This window comes from Schistocerca nitens, chromosome 1 (assembly GCF_023898315.1).
Source record: "Schistocerca nitens isolate TAMUIC-IGC-003100 chromosome 1, iqSchNite1.1, whole genome shotgun sequence".
Classification (NCBI taxonomy): domain Eukaryota; kingdom Metazoa; phylum Arthropoda; class Insecta; order Orthoptera; family Acrididae; genus Schistocerca; species Schistocerca nitens.
In genome coordinates, this window is record NC_064614.1 from 865,170,321 (window position 1) to 865,189,749 (window position 19,429).

General features: G+C 40.6%; 1 protein-coding gene across 1 annotated transcript in view; it reads right to left on the minus strand.

The window, feature by feature from the left end:
• The window catches only part of LOC126263553 (histone demethylase UTY), a 371,377-nt gene that overhangs the window by 85,341 nt on the left and 266,607 nt on the right, over window positions 1–19,429 (minus strand). The window contains exons 5-9 of the mRNA XM_049960649.1: window positions 7,794–7,969; window positions 7,570–7,698; window positions 6,156–6,381; window positions 5,976–6,076; window positions 3,046–3,298 (exon numbers count right to left, since the gene is read on the minus strand). Of these exons, the coding sequence (XP_049816606.1) occupies window positions 3,046–3,298; window positions 5,976–6,076; window positions 6,156–6,381; window positions 7,570–7,698; window positions 7,794–7,969 (885 nt within the window). The remainder of the gene's footprint in view (window positions 1–3,045; window positions 3,299–5,975; window positions 6,077–6,155; window positions 6,382–7,569; window positions 7,699–7,793; window positions 7,970–19,429) is intronic.

Sequence of the window (19,429 nt, forward strand, 5' to 3'; positions counted from 1 at the left end):
TGGTATAAAGGTATACAAAGTACACTCTTCAGTGAATGGGCATTGTTATAATCTGAAGACATAATCTGGAAAAATGGGAGACAATGGTGATGTAGCTGGCAACCATTCAGCAAAAGAAAAGACTGTGCTTGAATTGTGCAAAACTCTATTTGGGAAGTGGATATCTATTTACATGGGCAACTGGTACAGCTCTACTAGTGTGTTCAGGGAATTGCTAGGCAGGAGAACTCATGTTGCTCGGATTTTAACACCAACAAGGAAAAATATGGTTCCCCATGTCCAGTGAAACTAAGCTGAGCAAGGGACAACTAACATTCACTTCATCAAACAATATTCTTACAGTGAAATGGACAGGCAGGAAAAATGTTAACCTCCTGTCAATGCTTCTTGATAGGCCACAGTGTGTAGAACTACCCCAAATATGGAAAAAAACAAAGCTAAAACCTAACTTTTTATAAATTACAACCAAGGAATGACTAGAGTTGATATACATATCAACTTATGAGAAACTATGTCAAGAGGTATTAGAAGACTTAGCAATACTAAATATAGGTATAATATACCACATACTGAATCCAGCATCCAAGAGGATGGTATCAACAATGTTCTGATTCAATGTGGCAGAGCAGTTCTTGAAGAATGTAACTCTCCCTGTCTATACTTTTAAGGGACGAAGAAGCAAAGCAGAAAAGCCGCTAAGGCTTCAAGTCAGAAGCTGGGAACATTTTCCACCAAAAATAATGTGGACACAAAGAAAACTGCTCCCTCTAGAAGGTACTAAGTTTGTTATGACTGAGAGATTGTGGGGAAACCTCTTTTGAATGTAAGATATGTGAAGTTGCTCTTCGCGAATATTTATGACAATTAAAAAACGATTCACTTGGAACCATTAACTTTGGAACTGTATGTAAATAAACACATTAGAAGTCCTTAAAATAATTGTATTTCTTTATGTTTTGTAAACGATCATGCATATGTGAAAAACAAAAATATGTAGCGAAAATAATAATTTTCTTATAACAACTTTCTCATATGCAAATGGGTTAGCTGACAAAAAACCAACCTTGTGACCTATTGTGAACACTGATAACATTAAAAAGTTGAATTAGAGTAATAAGAAAATTCAAAGAAGACATTTGGAAGCTGACAAACACAAAATAACTGTTGGTACTGAATGAAGATTTAAGTGTAGAGTAGTTCCACATAAGAATACAAAACAAAATCGCTACAATATGGAATTACTACAGTTACATCTTCAGAAGTCTGAGGCTGTCAAAAGAAATGTGGACAGCAACGAGTAACAACATGTCAGTACACAATGGCTGTAAAGAAAGTGACACACAGGATATCTGGATAGGTCAAACGCAATCACCAAAACCAAACCCCACACACTAAGTACACAATACAATTTGTTTCTTGCATCTTGTGGTAACATTATGCTCAGTATTACAGAAAGCAGACCAACAGCAGTTTTAATTGTGGCAATTTTAATCTCCTTATCTAATTTAACCATTGACTGCACGTAAGGCAAATATCAGATAATGAGAACATCATAACTACTGCTCTACAAACTTTATCAAACAAATAGTGCAGGCAAATGTAATACGCAGAAGCACCAAAGAAACTTGTATAGGTATGCGTATTCAAATACAGACATATGTAAATAGGCAGAATACGGTACTGCGGTCGGCAACACCTGTATAAAACAACAAGAGTCTGGGGCAGTTGTTAGATCCATTATTGCTGCTACAATGCCAGATTATCAAGATTTAAGTGAGTTTGAACATGTTGTTACAGTCAGCGCAGATGCGATGGGATACAGCGTCTCCGAGGTAGCGATGAATAAGGATTTGCCCGTACGACCATTTCTGAGTGTATCGTGAATATCAGGAATCTGAGAAAATATCAAATCTCTGACACTGCTACAGCCAGAAAGAGATCCTGCAAGAACAGACCAATGGTGACAGAAGAGAATTGTGCAGTGTGACAGAAGTGCAATCCTTCTGCAAATTTCAATGCTGGGCCATCAACAAGTGTCAGCGTGTGAACCATTCAACGAAACATCATTGGCATGGGCTTTCGGAGCTGAAGGACCATTTGTGTACCCTTGGTGACTGCACAATACAAAGCTTTATGCCTCGCCTTGGCCTGTCAGCACCGACATTGGACTATTGATGACTGAAACCACGTTGGCTGGTTGGACGTTTCTCGTTTCAAATAGTATCGAGCAGATGAATGTGTACGGGTTCGGAGACAACTTCATGAATACATGGACCCTGCATGTCAGGAGGGTACTGTTCAAGCTGGTGGAGGCTCTGTAATGGTGTGGGGTGTGTGTAGTTGGAGTGATATGAGACCCCTGATACGTCTAGATATGACTCTGGCACGTAAGCATCTCGTTTGATCACCTGCATCCATTTATGTCCATTGCACATTCTGATGGACTCAGGCAATTATAGCAGGACAATGTGACACCCCACACATCCAGAATTGCTACATAGTGGCTACAGGGACACTCTTCCGAGTTTAAAAACTTCTGCTGGTCACCAAACTTCCTAGACATGAACATTACTGAGCACATCTGGGATGCTTTGCAATATGCTGTTCAGAAGAGATCTCCACCCCCTCATACTCATAAGGATTTATGGACAGCCCTGCAGGATTCATGGTGTCAGTTCCCTCCAGCACTACTTCAGATATTAGTCGAGTCCATGCCACGTCGTATTGTGGCACTTCTGCATAGCTGCGGGACCCTAAACAATATTAGACAGTGTAACAGTTTGTCTGGCTCTTCAGTGTAATAAACCACACATTTACCTACTTACACTGATGAAAAGTTGATTAAATTTGTGTACAACAATGAGTGGAAACAAAATGTATTGGAAATTAAACACATCCATATATTCTGAATAGACTTTGAGGAAGACTTCTGAAGTGATCACTGCATTTAAACTATCTTACATGCACACATTTAGAGAGAGCATTAAAAGTACTTTGTAATGGCTTCAACTAGACAACAAATTATTTCTCTAGGGAATTGCTTACTTGCTGGTAATGCTGGGCATTGGTGCGCTTGCTAAGTGACTCTGCAGGAACTTTATTCTTTGGCTCAGGTTGGGATTCATACCCCCTGGAGCTCTGCTTGGTGATGTTGTTAGTGATGCTAAGTTATTATTAATGGTACTAGATGTATTGTTTGGACTTATTGGGCTTCCAGTATTTCCACCAGAACCTCTTGTTGCATTCACATAACAAGCAAATGCATCACTGGGCTGATTACAGCTTTCATACAAAATACCTGAAAGAAGTTTGATGGTTTAATACAGTCAGCATATTGCGTAAAGAAAAGACAGTCATAGGTAAAACATGACACATAATACCAAGAACACACACAATTAATACAATGCTGCAAAAGTGGAATACAAACTTCTATGATTAGGGCTAAGTTCTAAGGAGTACAGAGATACAAAGGGATTTTTCCCTTGCAGAAATATACAAAAGCATAAGCAGAAAGGTTCAGAGAACATAATAGACACAAACTGAAACATGGAGTTTGCGTTTAAGCCCACACTTGTAGTAATGAGGCAATAAAACAGTGCAATTAGCACAACAACACACACGGCATTTAGCACTCGGAACAAGCAATAAATGTGTGTGTTTTACATGTTCTCTTATTCTGCCTTGTCTTTTTTCCCCCACCACAGAAAATGATACCTTTAAAAACTTAAGGTTTGATATCTTCTCACAATTTCTTCCCAATTATGTTACTGTTATTTCTTGTTCATAAAACTGTAAACAGGCTCACTGTGTCCAATGCAGCAATGGTTTTATTCATACTAATATCTTACAGAAATTTTGAGATGTGGTACAATAGAACTTCATTATTTACCAGTAAAAAAGTTGAATTTGCTCTTTTAAAATGTGCAAAAAAGCATTAAATAACATTTCAAGAAGTCTTAATTTCAAAAACAACTCCCAGAAGGTCACAGTACCAGGACTTATATTTTTACAAATCAAGCTATATTAAAAAAATTGCACAAGGTTACTAGCACTCTCATATTGTTTGCTCCTACAGGAAAGATTTCTTTGCCCTGGAGAATGTCTTACAAACTGTTTCCCTTTGTGTTTTGATGACAGCTCTGTTTAAATCATGATAAAACAAAGATAATTTCTATAAACAAGAGAAAGAACCTGACTGATTCAGACTACATCAGCAGTAGTAAACTTCTGGAGCCTGTTTCACCACATAAATATCTAGGAGTAAGATATGAGATGACATCAAACAGAACAAACATGAAATCTGTAATACAGAAGGTGATTGGACGATAGACTATTTGGGAAGGTTCTGAAAAAATACTGTTAATGGTATCAGTTACAAGACAAAATTGCAACACACCCTAGAGTACTGCCCTAGTGGTTAGGAGTTATTCTCAAGTACAACAGCTGATACATAAGCAGTCAGAGATACAATGGGAGGATCCTGATAGGTCACTATAACTCAGAGGAAAGTATAAGGGAGATGCACACAAAATGTAAAGGAAATAACGGGAAGAAAAAGTGATGTTATTGCAAAATTCTGGTGATAAATTTAGATAATTCAGTAATCCCACTGCTTCCTTCATATATGTCATGGACTAATGATGAGAATAAGACCAAAATATGTAAAATGTAGCTGGGAACAAATATGCACTTACAATAGCTGTTCTGTTGCTCCCATACATGAACTAAATACTATACAGAACGGTAAAAAAAGTAGTCTCTGACGTTTTCTGAACAATGATTTGCAGAGTAGATATATAGAGACAGATAGTATATATGCTCCTGATCATTTTCCTATATGCTGCCCACCTGATCACAGATGCAGCAGCCCACTCTTCAAGAGAGGTGGGAAATGAGAAGTGAAGGAAAGAAATATCAATAACTAGAGAAGAAAAGGACTGCAAAAAGATAGGAACAGGGCATTTTCATGCTTACACTGACACCGAGTGGGGTGGGGGCAGCATAAGAAGTACATTATGAAGCAGGAGACATGGAGTCTCCTTTCTCACTCTGGCCACCCTGTATGCTTCACAATATCTAGTATCTCTGCTCCCACATAAAATATGTCTGCTCTAGTTGATCAACATCTCTAACTCGGAGTAAACAGCCTCATTAACACTTATTATTCATCAGATTTGCACTCTCCTGAACCACCTAATGTACAATAAGGGGCATTTCAAAGCTTTCCTTTACTTTTCTTTGTGCTCATATTATTTTCACCCTTTCAGAATAGGTTCTTTTCCACTCTTTGGTCTTCATGGGATTTTCTGCCATGCCAACCATCCAGTCATTACCATTTTAGATGAATTTTTAGTGGAACTCTATCTGTGGGCTCAGGGCAATTTATAATCTTTCTTTAAAAAATGCAAAGTTCTCCACAGTTTTAAGCCAATGTCTCTTATATACCACTGCCACCCCCTGGGAATGTATCTGGGAATGTATGTTTTGATGTACTCCCCCTATGGTAGTAAAACTGCCTATGAAATTTGCATTAAAAATGAGCTTTACAGCTCACCGCACTGAGATACACTTGACAATACAGGTCTATTATCTGGCCCGATAGACAAAAATATTTTACACAAAAGAAAATATCAAAACAAGAAATCTGACTACATGATAAGTATTGGCTGTTTGTTCATAATTTCACTGGGGAATATGAATTGTTGAAGGTTGTATGAGCCTTGTACTTGGAAATTAGATAATTTATGATACACAGGTCACATACAGTCTTAACAGATGAGTTGTTTCATAAATGGCTATCTGGAATTCTTTTCTTATGGCCTGTTTGTGATACAACAGTCCATATTAGTGCAGCAGCCAATTCCCATAAAATAACAGCAGTATTCACAGGCACAGCTGTAAAGCCTTGCAGTGAAGTACAGGAATACAACTAGTTAATAAATATAGAAGAAGGAAAGGAAACAAATTCTGCATACCAAGGTTAGTCCATGCTGCTGTGTGGCTTTTATCAAGCTGGACTGCACAGATGTATGCCTGTAAGGCATCCATAGGCTGATTTTGCTGCTGGTAAAGGACACTGAAATAGAACAAACATGTTTAGGACGCTATCAAAACAACTCTACACCATAAACAAAATATTTTTCAGGTATCAATACCCTATTGAACACCAGGTGTCTGCATTGCCTTCAGATTTTTCAACAGAATTACGGTATGCAATAAATGCATCATGTACTTTCCCAATGCTAGCAAAACAGCGTCCCAGAAGATAGAGGGATTGTCCAGATTTAGGATCAGCTTCAATTGACTTCTGTAGGCAGTGTATAGCTAAACTTTCACGGTGATTCTTATCTCCCAGGGAGTCAACACAATGATACATCCAACCTGAAAATGAACATAACATAATTAACATAAATTATTTTGCCAGGCCAGTCAGATAATGAGAATGACATATCATTCCAGCATATTACAGAACAGCAGTCAATGATGTGTTATTATTTATTGAAGGTCAGCATTCAAAGTATATTCCACAAGAAACATAACTTTTATGCTTTCATATACTTGATTATGTGATTGCTCACACATGTTCAGAATTATGATGGGCAAAGAAAGTAGATTATCTCAACTACTTTATTATTTATGGATAAACTGGTCAGTTGGAGAAGTATGGGAGAAGTTTATGAGCTGCCAATTTCTTAGATAATTAATTAAATTTATCCTTTGCTCCACCCTTAATGGGGCTTCACCTGAGTATACTGAAAACAATTTTTAAAAAAATTGGTAGCAATTAATGTTAAACAAATGTGGTTTGTCACAAATGCAACTGAAGCTGCTTAATGGTATCAAGAGTGAAATAAACTGATCAAATATTAAATTTAATCAGTGATTTTCAAAGACATAATGACCTATCCCTCAAACCAATGGTAGTAAGTTACTAGAAATGGAATTTTATAGCTATTTTGAAATGTTGAATAACTGTCTCCACATGAAACATTCAATGGTTGAGTGGGTCAGTCTACTACATTTTTTTGAATTCTTAATCAATTGTTCTGGATTTTAGTGACACACAACTCAGGATGTTAGCTGTAACCGACTCCCAGTGTAAAAAAAAAAAAAGCTATATCTATATTATGAGAAGTTTCTTGATGGCACAGTGGCCAATAACAACAGCATAAAAAGTAAGTTGCATGAATGATTTATCATGTTTTTAAATCTTTATTTTCTGACCAAGTCATGTTCATATGTTTATGCTGTCTAATTTACTTAATTTTGTTTACATATAGCTTAAAACTAGCAACAGAATGCATCCTCTCTTTATAAAACTAGTCATACTGATGTGAGATTTTATTAAAGGCAAGTAAAAACCATATACATTATTCAGAAAGATTTTTTTTTCAATCTGGTGATGTGGAAGTTTCTTTACTACTTTATTTTAGATTGTTCTTCATTCATGTTATACTATGGAATGGTTATTTCTGGTTCTCGACATCCGATTGTGTATAGGGATACAAAACACAAAACAATGCTTCACAACATTAATGAACGACAGTATTATGAAAATTATATTGTTACCTAATTGTCTGCATATGTCAGCTTTCAAGTGAGTTGGTAAATCTTTTTCGCGAAGCAGCTGCTCGTAGTTTTCTTTAGCACTTTTGTACTTTCCTTGAACTTCATACAAATGTGCAATATGAAAACGAACTGTAGAAAAAGAAAGAGGGGTTTACAGATTTGATTTAAATCAAACACAATTTGCACTTATTTTGAAGTTACATTTACTGTTTCACTGCACTTACTTTCTAACTTGGAGAATGTACAAGGGCTGGCGTCTATCAGAGCTAACTGTAAATGTTTTAAGGCAGATTCCCAGTCATTGTTCACTTTGAACATCAACCCCAAACGGAGGTGGACTTCATTGGCGCGGGAGAAGCCTGGGTCGACGTAAAGAACTTGTCGGAAGGCTTTGACGGCCCTGAAACAAAACAAACGGCGCTCATAAAAAAATGAATGGGAGTCCTACAAGTGAGTCATGTATGGCCTCACGCCGCTGGTCGGGAAGAGGGAGGAGAGGGGAGACTGGATGCGTAACACTTTCTGCTATGAATGAAAAGCTCATGGCGGTTTCCCCTTTGGCGTCCTAGGAAAATCCAACATCCTGTTTGGACACTCGTAGGTGGTCTACCGGGGAGCTTTTTTTGTTCAATACCCGGATATCTACGTAATGAAAACATGTAAAGTGGAACGTAATAACAGTGCCTATCAATAGATATAACGACTCTAAAACGTTGTGGTCTTTGCAAAGAAATTTGCTGCACAGGTGACATATTATTACCAGGTTCCAATCATATGCTGCTACTGACGAGCAGAACACGGCAAAGTGCCATAACCCAATTTCCCAGAAACTTCGCTCAGTGGAAGAGAAGTCAAAATAAGCGAACACTCGTGTCTCGGCTTATCCGTAGATACTCTACCGTATCTGAGATACCGACTGACAAAGTTTTCGACCTAATTTAGATGCCTTTTTAGCGCACGTTAATCTCAGCCGACATAGTGGCACAGTGACTAGTGTCGCGGCCTCTCACTTTAGCGTCCTGTGTTCGAAAGTCGATTATTGTTTTTATTTATTTTATTTTTCATTGCTCTACTCAATGTCTGTAGAAGGTTTCTACCCGAATGTTTGTTATCAAGTCAAGGGATACAAGGGCGTCATATACATTGTAAAATTACAACTGTATTTCACAACAAGTGTCATATATTTATTACGTAATATACGTGGGTATGATATACTGGACACTGCACTATTTTTAAATTCTCATATTCTTATATTTCATTCATATATCAATTCTTATATAATTCTGTTACTTTATTCTTATGTTTATTCTTCAGGAAGATTTGGTGCATTCTCAGGGATGATACCGATCGTAGAAACATTCGAAACAGAGAAATTTCGAAAACGACGAACATCGTGCGGAGGCAGGTTTGCCACAGTCATTTTTCTTCGTACAATTCTTACTCGGTAAAGGAACGTCATTAACACTGCTGAATACTTCACGCATTGGTAATAATCTCGCGCCAATTCATCACTTTACCGAAAACTGACGATTGCGATTGATTATGAATCAAGATATATTACAGTAATTTCACGGAACATAACTTCAAATCATTTTATCATTCATTTATTGTTTTTTTTCCTTTTTGTTAATTCTTTCACCCGACTTAGCAATTTATAGACGAATAAGGACAACATTATTTCAATATACACTGGAAAACAGTCGCGGAATAATCTTCTACGAATATGGGTAGACGAACGAAAAATAAAAATAATAATAGGGTTTCGAACACGGGGCGCAAAAGCGTGAAATAGCGACGCTAACCAACGCGCCACCGCCTCGGTTGAATCTTCCTCACGCGAGGGGGCATATGAAGTACCTTGAAAACTTCGATTGTTGTTTTCTCAGAAACGGTCGAATATCTACAGTTAAGTAGACAGGCGTGCTCGCTTGTTTTGACCCGTCCTCCAACGAGCGAGGTTTCTGGGAAATCGGATTATGGCACTTGCTGTGTTCTTCTTGTGAGTCAAGATCCGCATAATCTGATGGAAAACATATCGCAAATACATTATCAAGTGGCACTGGACGAAGCTTGTCTCGTTACAGAGGGCATACATTAATTGTACTTCCAATAAAATTTGCTACAGATATTTCTATTGCAGGCGTGGTTCAAATGGCTCTGAGCACTATGGGACTTAACTTCTGAGGTGATCAGTCCCCTAGAACTTAGAACTACTTAAACCTAACTAGCCTAAGGACATCACACACATCAATGCCCGAGGCAGGATTCGAACCTGCGACCGTACCAGTCACGCGGTTCCAGACTGAAGCGCCTAGAACCACACGGCCACACCGGCCGGCATTGCAGGCGTGGGTACAACTATTTAAAACCATGCGTGGCCTATTAGGAGTAGGAAACACTTTTTTAGTTAATCATTTAAAGGAATAAAAATGGAAGAAAAATTAGAGACTCACGTTCCGTCGACGTTTTTACCCTGCTTAAAAGAACTTCATTCGATTTTGAAGAGTTATCATCGTATGTCGTCTAAATCAGCTTCAGGTATTATCACTTGTTACGAACAGCAGAGGTTGAAAATACCGCTTCAGTTGCAAATTACTTTATTTTCACACGACCCATCCTCAGGTGTCGTAGTTGTGCTGTGGTCCCCGAGCGGGCATGTACCAGGCGCGGTGTACTGCCTATGAGCACTCATACACACCGCGCCTGGTACATGCCCCGCTCGGGGACCACAGCATAGCTGCGACACCTGAGGATGGGCTTATAACAGTTCGAAACCGGTCGTGTGAAAATAAATAACGCAATTTACAACTGAAGCGGTGTTTCCAACCTCTATATTGCTCAGTTGCGGATGTTCTGCCAACAGGATTGTTTGTTGTTAGGCACAGTTTTCTTGATACTACCTCCTCCATAATTCTTACTGTTAATAATTTTGTTTATTTTTATAAAGTTTCTTGGGATCTGGTAGTTACCGATTTAACAACACAAATCCGTACAATCAACTTTCCTAAATATTACCTTCAACCTTTGCGTAGAACTTTCTACTGTGCCGATAGATTCCCCGTTGACGATTTGGCCTTTGTAATTTGTGTTTTCATGAAATGTAAGTATTTTCCCGATGCAGAAATAGTTGGCAAACAGAGAATACTCTAATCGTCGTCTGTGCACACTATGTGTCACAAGTTTTCACAGTGCTGTGAAACAAGAAAGAATTTAAAACTCCACTGTCTTGGCTACATAGGGCTTCATTTTACGGGTTGTCTGCCACCGGAATGTCATGTACATCATTCGAAAGTAATCACAAATTATTCCGCATTTGGAGAAACCACTCCCGTCATCTGTGTGCTTAAGTACGTGAGAGATGTTAACTTCCAAGGGTGGAGGTGGAGGGAGGCAGGGAGGGGGAGGAGGGGAGAGAGAGAGAGAGAGAGAGAGAGAGAGAGAGAGAGAGGGGGGGGGGATAGGAAATGGAATTAACGGTTTATGTGACACTTTTCCTGAAAAAACTGTAATTTAGTCGAATATAAAAATGAAGTTTCGTGATTAGAAGTACATGAAAAACTAGTTTTTAACTGCTATAGGTCATCTCAGTGAAAGAAAAGAATATCAGGGTCAGACTTAGATACTGGAACATAAAGCACATCGTGGATGTGAGAGTTGAATCAAGCAGCAGACAGTTGATGTGGCTTACTGCAGGTTTGTGATATCATGGAGCCAGCATTGCCTTTGGAGTACTGAAAACCACTATAGTACAGTATAGGACAGCGTGCCGATCTCAGCAGTCAACAGTTTTTACTTGGCATGAAAACGGCAGTTCATTTTGTTAAAAGTTTTTGACTTTTGTTTTATTAAATGCAGCTTTAAAACCACGAGAATTTTACCCTGTTAGCTCTCCAAAAAACATTCTGCGAAAACAATCAAAAAAAGCAGAAAATCAAGTGTAAAAACCAATAGAGAAGATATCTTCCTTCAGTAATTAAGACGACACAGAATAGCTTCAAACAGATGACAAAATTGCAACAAGAAGCAACGAAAACATACTTTAGTAAATGGACAGTAGTATCTTCGTAATACGTAAAGCACTTCAACAAGACAGTTTTTATAGAATCTGTCTCACAGTTATCGTACATCTTACTTGTAAAACCAGCGACTGAAGGGTCAAAGATACAAACGTCATTTCGCTGCGCGCAAGGCGCATCAAAGCAATGTACGGGCTTACCCATTGAACGAAAACATTAAATAGAAGGATCAAATGATAGGTTTGTCGTTTATAACTCGCTCTAGCACATGCGTTTGCTGAATGGGGCGGAAAGCTGGAAAGAGAGACACGGTAAAGAAAGCTACCTCTAGAGGAGGAAAAACGTATAACTACAATAGCTAGTATCTATTGATTGCAGTAACGGATAATGACACTGTTTGGTATTTTCCTGAATTCGTAAGTCAACACCGATCCATCCCGAAGAATAACGGAGCAGCAGTAGTAAGCGAGCGGTCAAATCACAAGCAATCAGCTAATCTGATTCGGTTGCTATCTTGCCGATTTAGATGGAGTGATACATCTGTTGTCTTCTTAGGAAAGTCCGTATTGCCTTTCACAAAACATTCCATTTAATAACACTGGTTTATGGCTTCCCTTCCAAGTGTGCTCCTTCTTCTTCCTCAAGCCAGATCCCAAGAATAACCTCTTCATACGTGGATAAGCACGCAATGTGTGGTTAAGGCACTGCAATACAAACACGATTCTGCAACTTTGCCAAGTCTCTTCAGCTGAGTCACCACAGCTGCTCCTAGCAGCATTCTCGCAAAGTTCTGTCTCCTTAGGAGATTCCCCTTGTCAACGACGTAACATACTACAAAAGTGTTGACGCCCCATGTGGCCATTTGTTGACGTTTTGACTGCGGGTTCTGTCTCGGTGCCTTCGACTGACGTTTGTTTAATGACTTTCGTGACGTTTCGCCAGCACGACTGAGACGATATCGAAAATTCGCCCTGCATTGCTGGTGGCGGAAAGTCCGCAAGGGAGGGTGAATCAGCCACAACGCCAGTCAGAAATCACTAAACAAACATCGGCCGAACATCGAGAGACAAAACATAGCAGACAATACGTCGATGTAAAGTACCGTCGACAATGCAGTCATTATAGATGGAACACTTGTTCCTGTGATACACCTACTTGTGTCTGCTAAAGTAATTAGCTGAAACCACAATAACCCTAATAAGGAAGACAGGACCGGAATCTGGTTGGGACACTTTTTCCCCTAACGGAGAAAAGTCGTCGCCAACATCACTGTGAACTACTGTTGTAGCGACGCACATTTCATTCGTCGCTAAGCTTCTAGAACGAGTTACTTCCCCATCTCTACTGAACGACTCCTATATACTATCTCTGGGATAATTTACGATTTTCGGTTTCTAAAGAACCTTACAAAATTTTAACGTTGACTTTAAACATCAGCACCCCGCATAACAATAATAACGGTGACCACAATTCATCTGCGACACTAACAAGCAGTTAACTGATAAGACTTCACTCCAAGTAGTTACAAACAACACAACGAACATTCATCGTCAGCGCAACGAACTTCATTTACAGATCTAACTAGGCTCCTACAGAATTTGATATCTACGTTGTTTCTAAGTATTACTGTTATCCAAAAGCGACAAAGTGACTATCCTTAATTGCCTCACAAAAAGGCGTAGCGTTTGTCGTCGCGGGTTCACAGATCCCAGTGAGTCATCACGAATGTCACCAACTGTCAGATGCAACGATGTGATAACCGTTCCGCACCCAAAATAAACGTAATAAGAAGCTTGCACAGCTGCACGTCAAGTCAAGTAACTCGCTTAGTTATAGGCGACGTGACAACGATGAGCCGCCGCCGCCGCCTTCAGACGTTCAAATGGTTCAAATGGCTCTGAGCACTATGGGACTTAACATCGGTGGTCATCAGTCCCCTAGAACTTAGAACTACTTAAACCTAACTAACCTAAGGACATCACACACATCCATGCCCGAGGCAGGATTCGAACCTGCGACCGTAGCAGTCGCACGGTTCCGGACTGCGCGCCTAGAACCACGAGACCACCGCGGCCGGCGCCTTCAGACGTTAGTCGAGTCCATGTCACATAGTGATTGCGGGGCTCTACGCGATATTAGGCAGGAGTACCAGTTTCTTTGGCTCGTCAGTGTGCCCGCGCCAACAAAGCTGACACTCGGCGTGATGGCTGATGGGAGCGACAGCAAACGCATTTCAAATTTCGCATTTACAGCCACTCCCATCATCCAGCGCGCCGAGTGTCAACTATGTTTGCGCGTTTAATAAATGGTTCAAATGGCTCTGAGCACTATGGGACGTAACTTTTGAGGTCATCAGTCCCCTAGAACTTACAACTACTTAAACCTAACTAACCTAAGGACATCACACAAATCCATGCCCGAGGAAGGATTCGAACATGCGACCGTAGCGGTCACGCGGTTCCAGACTGTAGCGCCTAGAACCGCTCAGCCACCCCGGCCGGCGCGTTTAATACGTTGAAAGTCTATCGTGATATATTGGTGTTCACCAATCAACAACAAACGGCAAAACTGTTAGCTCTAACAGAAACATATTGCATGAAAGGGCAGGTCTGAATACGCGCTTAAACACGCTATAACTTTTTCATTTCGTTTTTCGCGAACCGCGCTACCAGAAACTACGCCCATCTTCAGAATATTACCCATTTCCACTACCATACTTGTTTTTCTTTATTTTTATTTATTTGCAACATGCTCCATTACAATATTTGTATTACTACATGTGTGTGTGTGTGTGTGTGTGTGTGTGTGTGTAATATTTGTGGAGTATGATGATGATATAAGGATGGAAAGTAGAAGGTGAAACCCGGTGCCAGTACATAACCAGATCCTCGAGAATAGTACCAAGGCGCCCGCTAAGCTTAACGTACCCGTCCGACGAACGGCTAACCATCAACAGTGTCACATGCCCTCACTGTAGAGAGTTTGGTATTTAAACCATGACAATGGCGCAAAGTTTGGTGATCAGGAACTTTACGTCACCACCTCTCTCCCTCCCCCCCCCCTTTCCGGCCAAATACTGGCAATGAAAATTTTGTCCACCACCAGGATTCGAACAGGCTTACCCCGGGGTCGAGCGCCACGCGACCTCAGCCACGGAAATCACTATATTTGTTAGTTAATAAACTTTCACGAATGCCTTACACACGATGTGTTACATTCTTACTACCGTTGTAACCGTGCGGTAAACTTTCTTACCGGCCGAGAAGCATTGCAAAAAGTTTACAAGCAGGCTGTTTAAACGTCACTATCCTGTGATGGAGGAGGTGGTGGTGGTAAGTTCCCATGGGACCAAACTGCTGACGTCATCGGTCCGTAGGTTTACACACAACTTAACCTAACTTACGCTAAGAACAACACACACACAGACACACACACACACACACACACACACACACACACACACACACACACACACACATGCCCGACGGAGGACTCGAACCTCCGACGGGGAGAGCCGCGCGAACCGTGGCAAGGCGACCCATACCGCGTGGCTGCTGAATGGAGGTCATAACATATTTCTGTATAATGTGTTAGCTATTACTGAAGTTCGAAAACTTAGCAAGACGGGTGTAAAATACACAGACAGAATTTCAAAATTGCTGGTCGAACAGTCCTGTATCTATCTGCACACAGGTTCACTGGTTGGGACCTTGGAACGGACTTCAAATCCTCGCCTAGGCACACACATTTGAGTCGTTCGCGGTTTCTGTAATTCACTGCAGGTGATTTCTTTAAATTAAAAACAAAAGAATGTTTTCAGAAGTCATCCTCGTACAACTTACTGGTCTTTTGCAATGAATCAAAAAAATGGTTCAAATGGCTCTGAGCACTATGGGACTTAACATCTATGGTCATCAGTCCCCTAGAACTTAGAACTACTTAAACCTAACTAACCTAAGGACAGCACACAACACCCAGTCATCACGAGGCAGAGAAAATCCCTGACCCCGCCGGGAATCGAACCCGGGAACCCGGGCTGCAATGAATCAAAAGAGATCGATAACAATGGTGTGCTAAACTACAGCCAACCTAACAGGTTTATCGAATTGTTTAGATGGCATCAAGAGATAGAGGAAACCTGCCTATAAGTTGGTTCCGACCTCTCCTACTATCTATAAGCAGCTACGCAATCAATGAAAAAATATCATTTTTATTATAACCAAGGAAACATGTACTGTATCTGTGCACACTATTGGTAAGCGTGTATCGTGAGAGATGAACGATACCATTCGACTTCATTCTTTAAAATACGCAGAAGACGTACGGTACTAAGATGGGGTTTATGAAAGGAAAACATGTGATCGACGCTGCACGTTGAGCTCCGTGAAGTGGCAATCGGAAAGGAATCCAGGGCCAGAACTTGAACCTGAAATTGAACCGGTATTCCAGATCGACCACTTTCATTCGAATTTCTGCATGTCGTCGTCACTGTCATGCAACTAGACCCCTAACAACCTGTCGTCTTTTACATATTAATGTCCTTAAGCTAGATATTATAGCGTTTTCATACCAGTGGCAGAACTCACCCTCAGAACTCCACAAGAAACTTCGCAAGAGGTACCAGCGCAGTCCGACTGCTCCCGCACAACGCTGACACGGTACTGTGACGAAGCTCTGCGTCGGCGTCTGACGCACACACTTGTGACGCCGGGTGTGGGTACTTCCCTGACGGACTGGACGCTGTGACGCGTGCTAGCTAACTCGGGAAGTGTAGTGCGCGGGAGTTGGGCCGCGACTGCCGGAAGGAGCTGCGTGCTGCTCTCGACCTGTTGCGGAAGCAGCTGCCGGCCGTCGGTGCAGAGACGCGGTCTTCTCGTCTCGCAGGTGGATGGTGATACCGATGCAGGTGGCGGGTGGTGGGCAGCTGCGCCCACCCGGACACGTGCGACGCCCGCCATACGCACACCTGCCGGACGTGCACAGCACAACTCCTTACCCGAGGCGCCTCTGGCGCCCCTTTGTAAACGTCTAAGGCACTTTTTTTTTCCTCCGCAAATAGATCTTGGCCCAGAGTTTGAACGATACAACCATCTGCAAATTCCATTGAACAATCCCATGCCCCTACCTTCAATTTTTTCGCACTGGAGCCCTTTCCAGGAGAGGTATAGTTTGGTTTCCAAGCAAGTTACATTATCCTTGCCCCTATATTGTTCGTGCTTCTGATGTGAGCTTTTTGTCCTTTCCTCTGTCCTTGGCTGTAACACGCTTAGCTTCATCTTTAGATAGTCTCGTTCACGATTTTCTGGTTAAAAATGTCCCATCCATCAAATCTTGTCCTTACATACCCATTCTTCGCACCATTTAGGTTTGTTGTGATCTCCTAAATTAGCGTTAGATTTTTTTCTGTCTTTCGTGCGGAGTACGTGGTCTAAGGATATTTTTCTTCCTTGTGATATGTTGCCCAACTCCACCGTATTGTGCTCTTTTATCATTTACCACGTTGCTACCGTTCTCCCAGTCGTTCATTCGAGCTTTTAAACACACATCAACAGATACATCACCAGATTCATAAAAAGGAACTATCTTCTCACTAGAGCAACAATGGACATATGTAAGTTAGTAAATTAAAGTTTCGAAATTAGTATTCCAATGACGAAAAGCACGCTTTTCAATTATAGCTCCAATTTTAGGCACGACAGCAATAATCGTTACCGTTAATTCTTTTGATGAAATGAAAATGAAGAATATCTAAGAGTTATCTCACTGAAAACAGCATTATAAACGAACTGTAAAACTTAAAATGGTCCAGTCATTCAAACGATATAAGTTTACTGGAATTATTTCCAAAGAATAGGATCATGTTACTGCTGAGAGATTTGTGATGTGATAGTAGCAGAAAGCAAACAACTGGATTGTGTAGCTAGTATAAAGAACTCATCTATACTATACAGATAATTTTTTTAAAAACGACTTTTGTTCAGCTAGCAGATTCTGCAGTTTTGATAAAGAATACGTAATGATATTCAGCCCAGATGTTTAAAGATCCTCTGTCAATTACATTCAATATTTTTTTCACCTCATTTATGCAAATAAACATCATTTGGAGTTTTGACGCTTGAACGGTTTTATTATTAATAAAAAAAAGTACAAAGCAATCGAAAAGTACTCAAAGAAAACATTTTATACGCACCATAGTGCTATGCGCAATCTTCAGGAAATGTTGCAAGAAGTATTCTGTACTACAAATACCGTTTTAGTGAAAATACGTTTTTTAAAAAAAATTATCACAGCTGTGTGGATCAATTTGCTAAGAGACTAGAAACAGTTGCCTCTATGGTTGTTCAGGCAGATCGATTTTCTTGTGGCTCTTACCTTAACTATAGTCGTGAGACCAGTGGACCCATGTTCGTGTGTAAAAGACTTAGCGGGAACCACAGCTCCCCCCTCCCCTTGTCTCCTAGGCATCTTCCGGCAGTACGGACTACCACTATTTACATATGATTTATTTCTGTTATTTCTTCAGATTTACTGTTTTATTTTAGGTATTTGTAATGGAAAAATCTAAATAGTTGCTGGAAATCGATACGACATATTACATCAATGGTTGAAGAATGAATTACGCAGCCATGAAGACGAAATTAGTGAAAATTCAACGCAAAAATGGTGCAAATGGCTCTGAGCACTATAGGACTTAACTTCTGAGGTCATCAGTCCCTAGAACTTAGAACTACTTCAACCTAACTAACCTAAGGACATCACACACATCCATGCCCGAGGCAGGATTCGAACCTGCGACCGTAGCGGTGGCGCGGTTCCAGACTGTAGCGCCTAGAACCGCTCGGCCACTCCAGCCGGCGAAAATTCAACACCTCGGCGTAATTTACCCCGAATTTTCTGAAAGCAAACAGATTCAACAATCTGAAGCTGACGTGAATGAAGAGACTAATTCCATGAAATATTTTTACGAAAAAAAAAAAGACTGAGATGCTCGTGTCACCAGCCATATCATCATCGGATTGACTTGCATCACTTCACGATCAAACCGTATTGACCCATTAGATCTAAATAATCAAAGTCTTCCCCACACAATTCAGACGAGCATTCCAGGGCTCTAAAACTTCAGCTAGCAGCACCAGAAAATGAGCTAAGCGACCATAAATTGGAGAGAAATAAGAGAAAGATGTTCATTTTGTTCGAATAACAAATCAAAAGCTGTACCCTTACATTCTAAGTGCAAGCTCCCTATTTACATCAATTGTTCTAAGCTACTGTGCAATTCGTGCGTGTAGCATGGCTCTCTTTGAGCACTGTCACACTTTTTATAGAAAGAAATTTTTAAGTTTTTGTTTTGATGCATCTAAAAATGAACATTTTAAAATTTAAAACAAAATTTTAGTTAGTTTTTTTATCCTCATTTAGTACTGAGAGCTAGGCAAACCCTTCGACACCTGTTAGGTGCGGCTTGCCCACCTTCAGGTACTAAGAGCAGCTGCGAGACTAAATCGGTGTCGAAGTTTCCGGCAGGTACATTTTGAACGTGCTCAATAAAGGCGCGTGGGTCACATCGAGGGTGTTGCCAAACTGCGGGGTCTTAGATAGGTCCTTTGCCGTTTTATTCAAACACATGATAATGTAGCAACGCCACCCCCCCCCCTCCCCCGAATCGCGCCACAGAAGGGGGCGAAACAGCACAAAACCCGTTCGCTGCTTCGCATCACGTTCGAATTTTTATAGAACGTTTTCGAACGGTCCCTAGTGCCTCCACCCTTCATACACGAACAAAAATTGCGGTCGCACTAAGAGATCACGTTCAACGCGGTTGCATCCCAACGATGTCCTTAAAG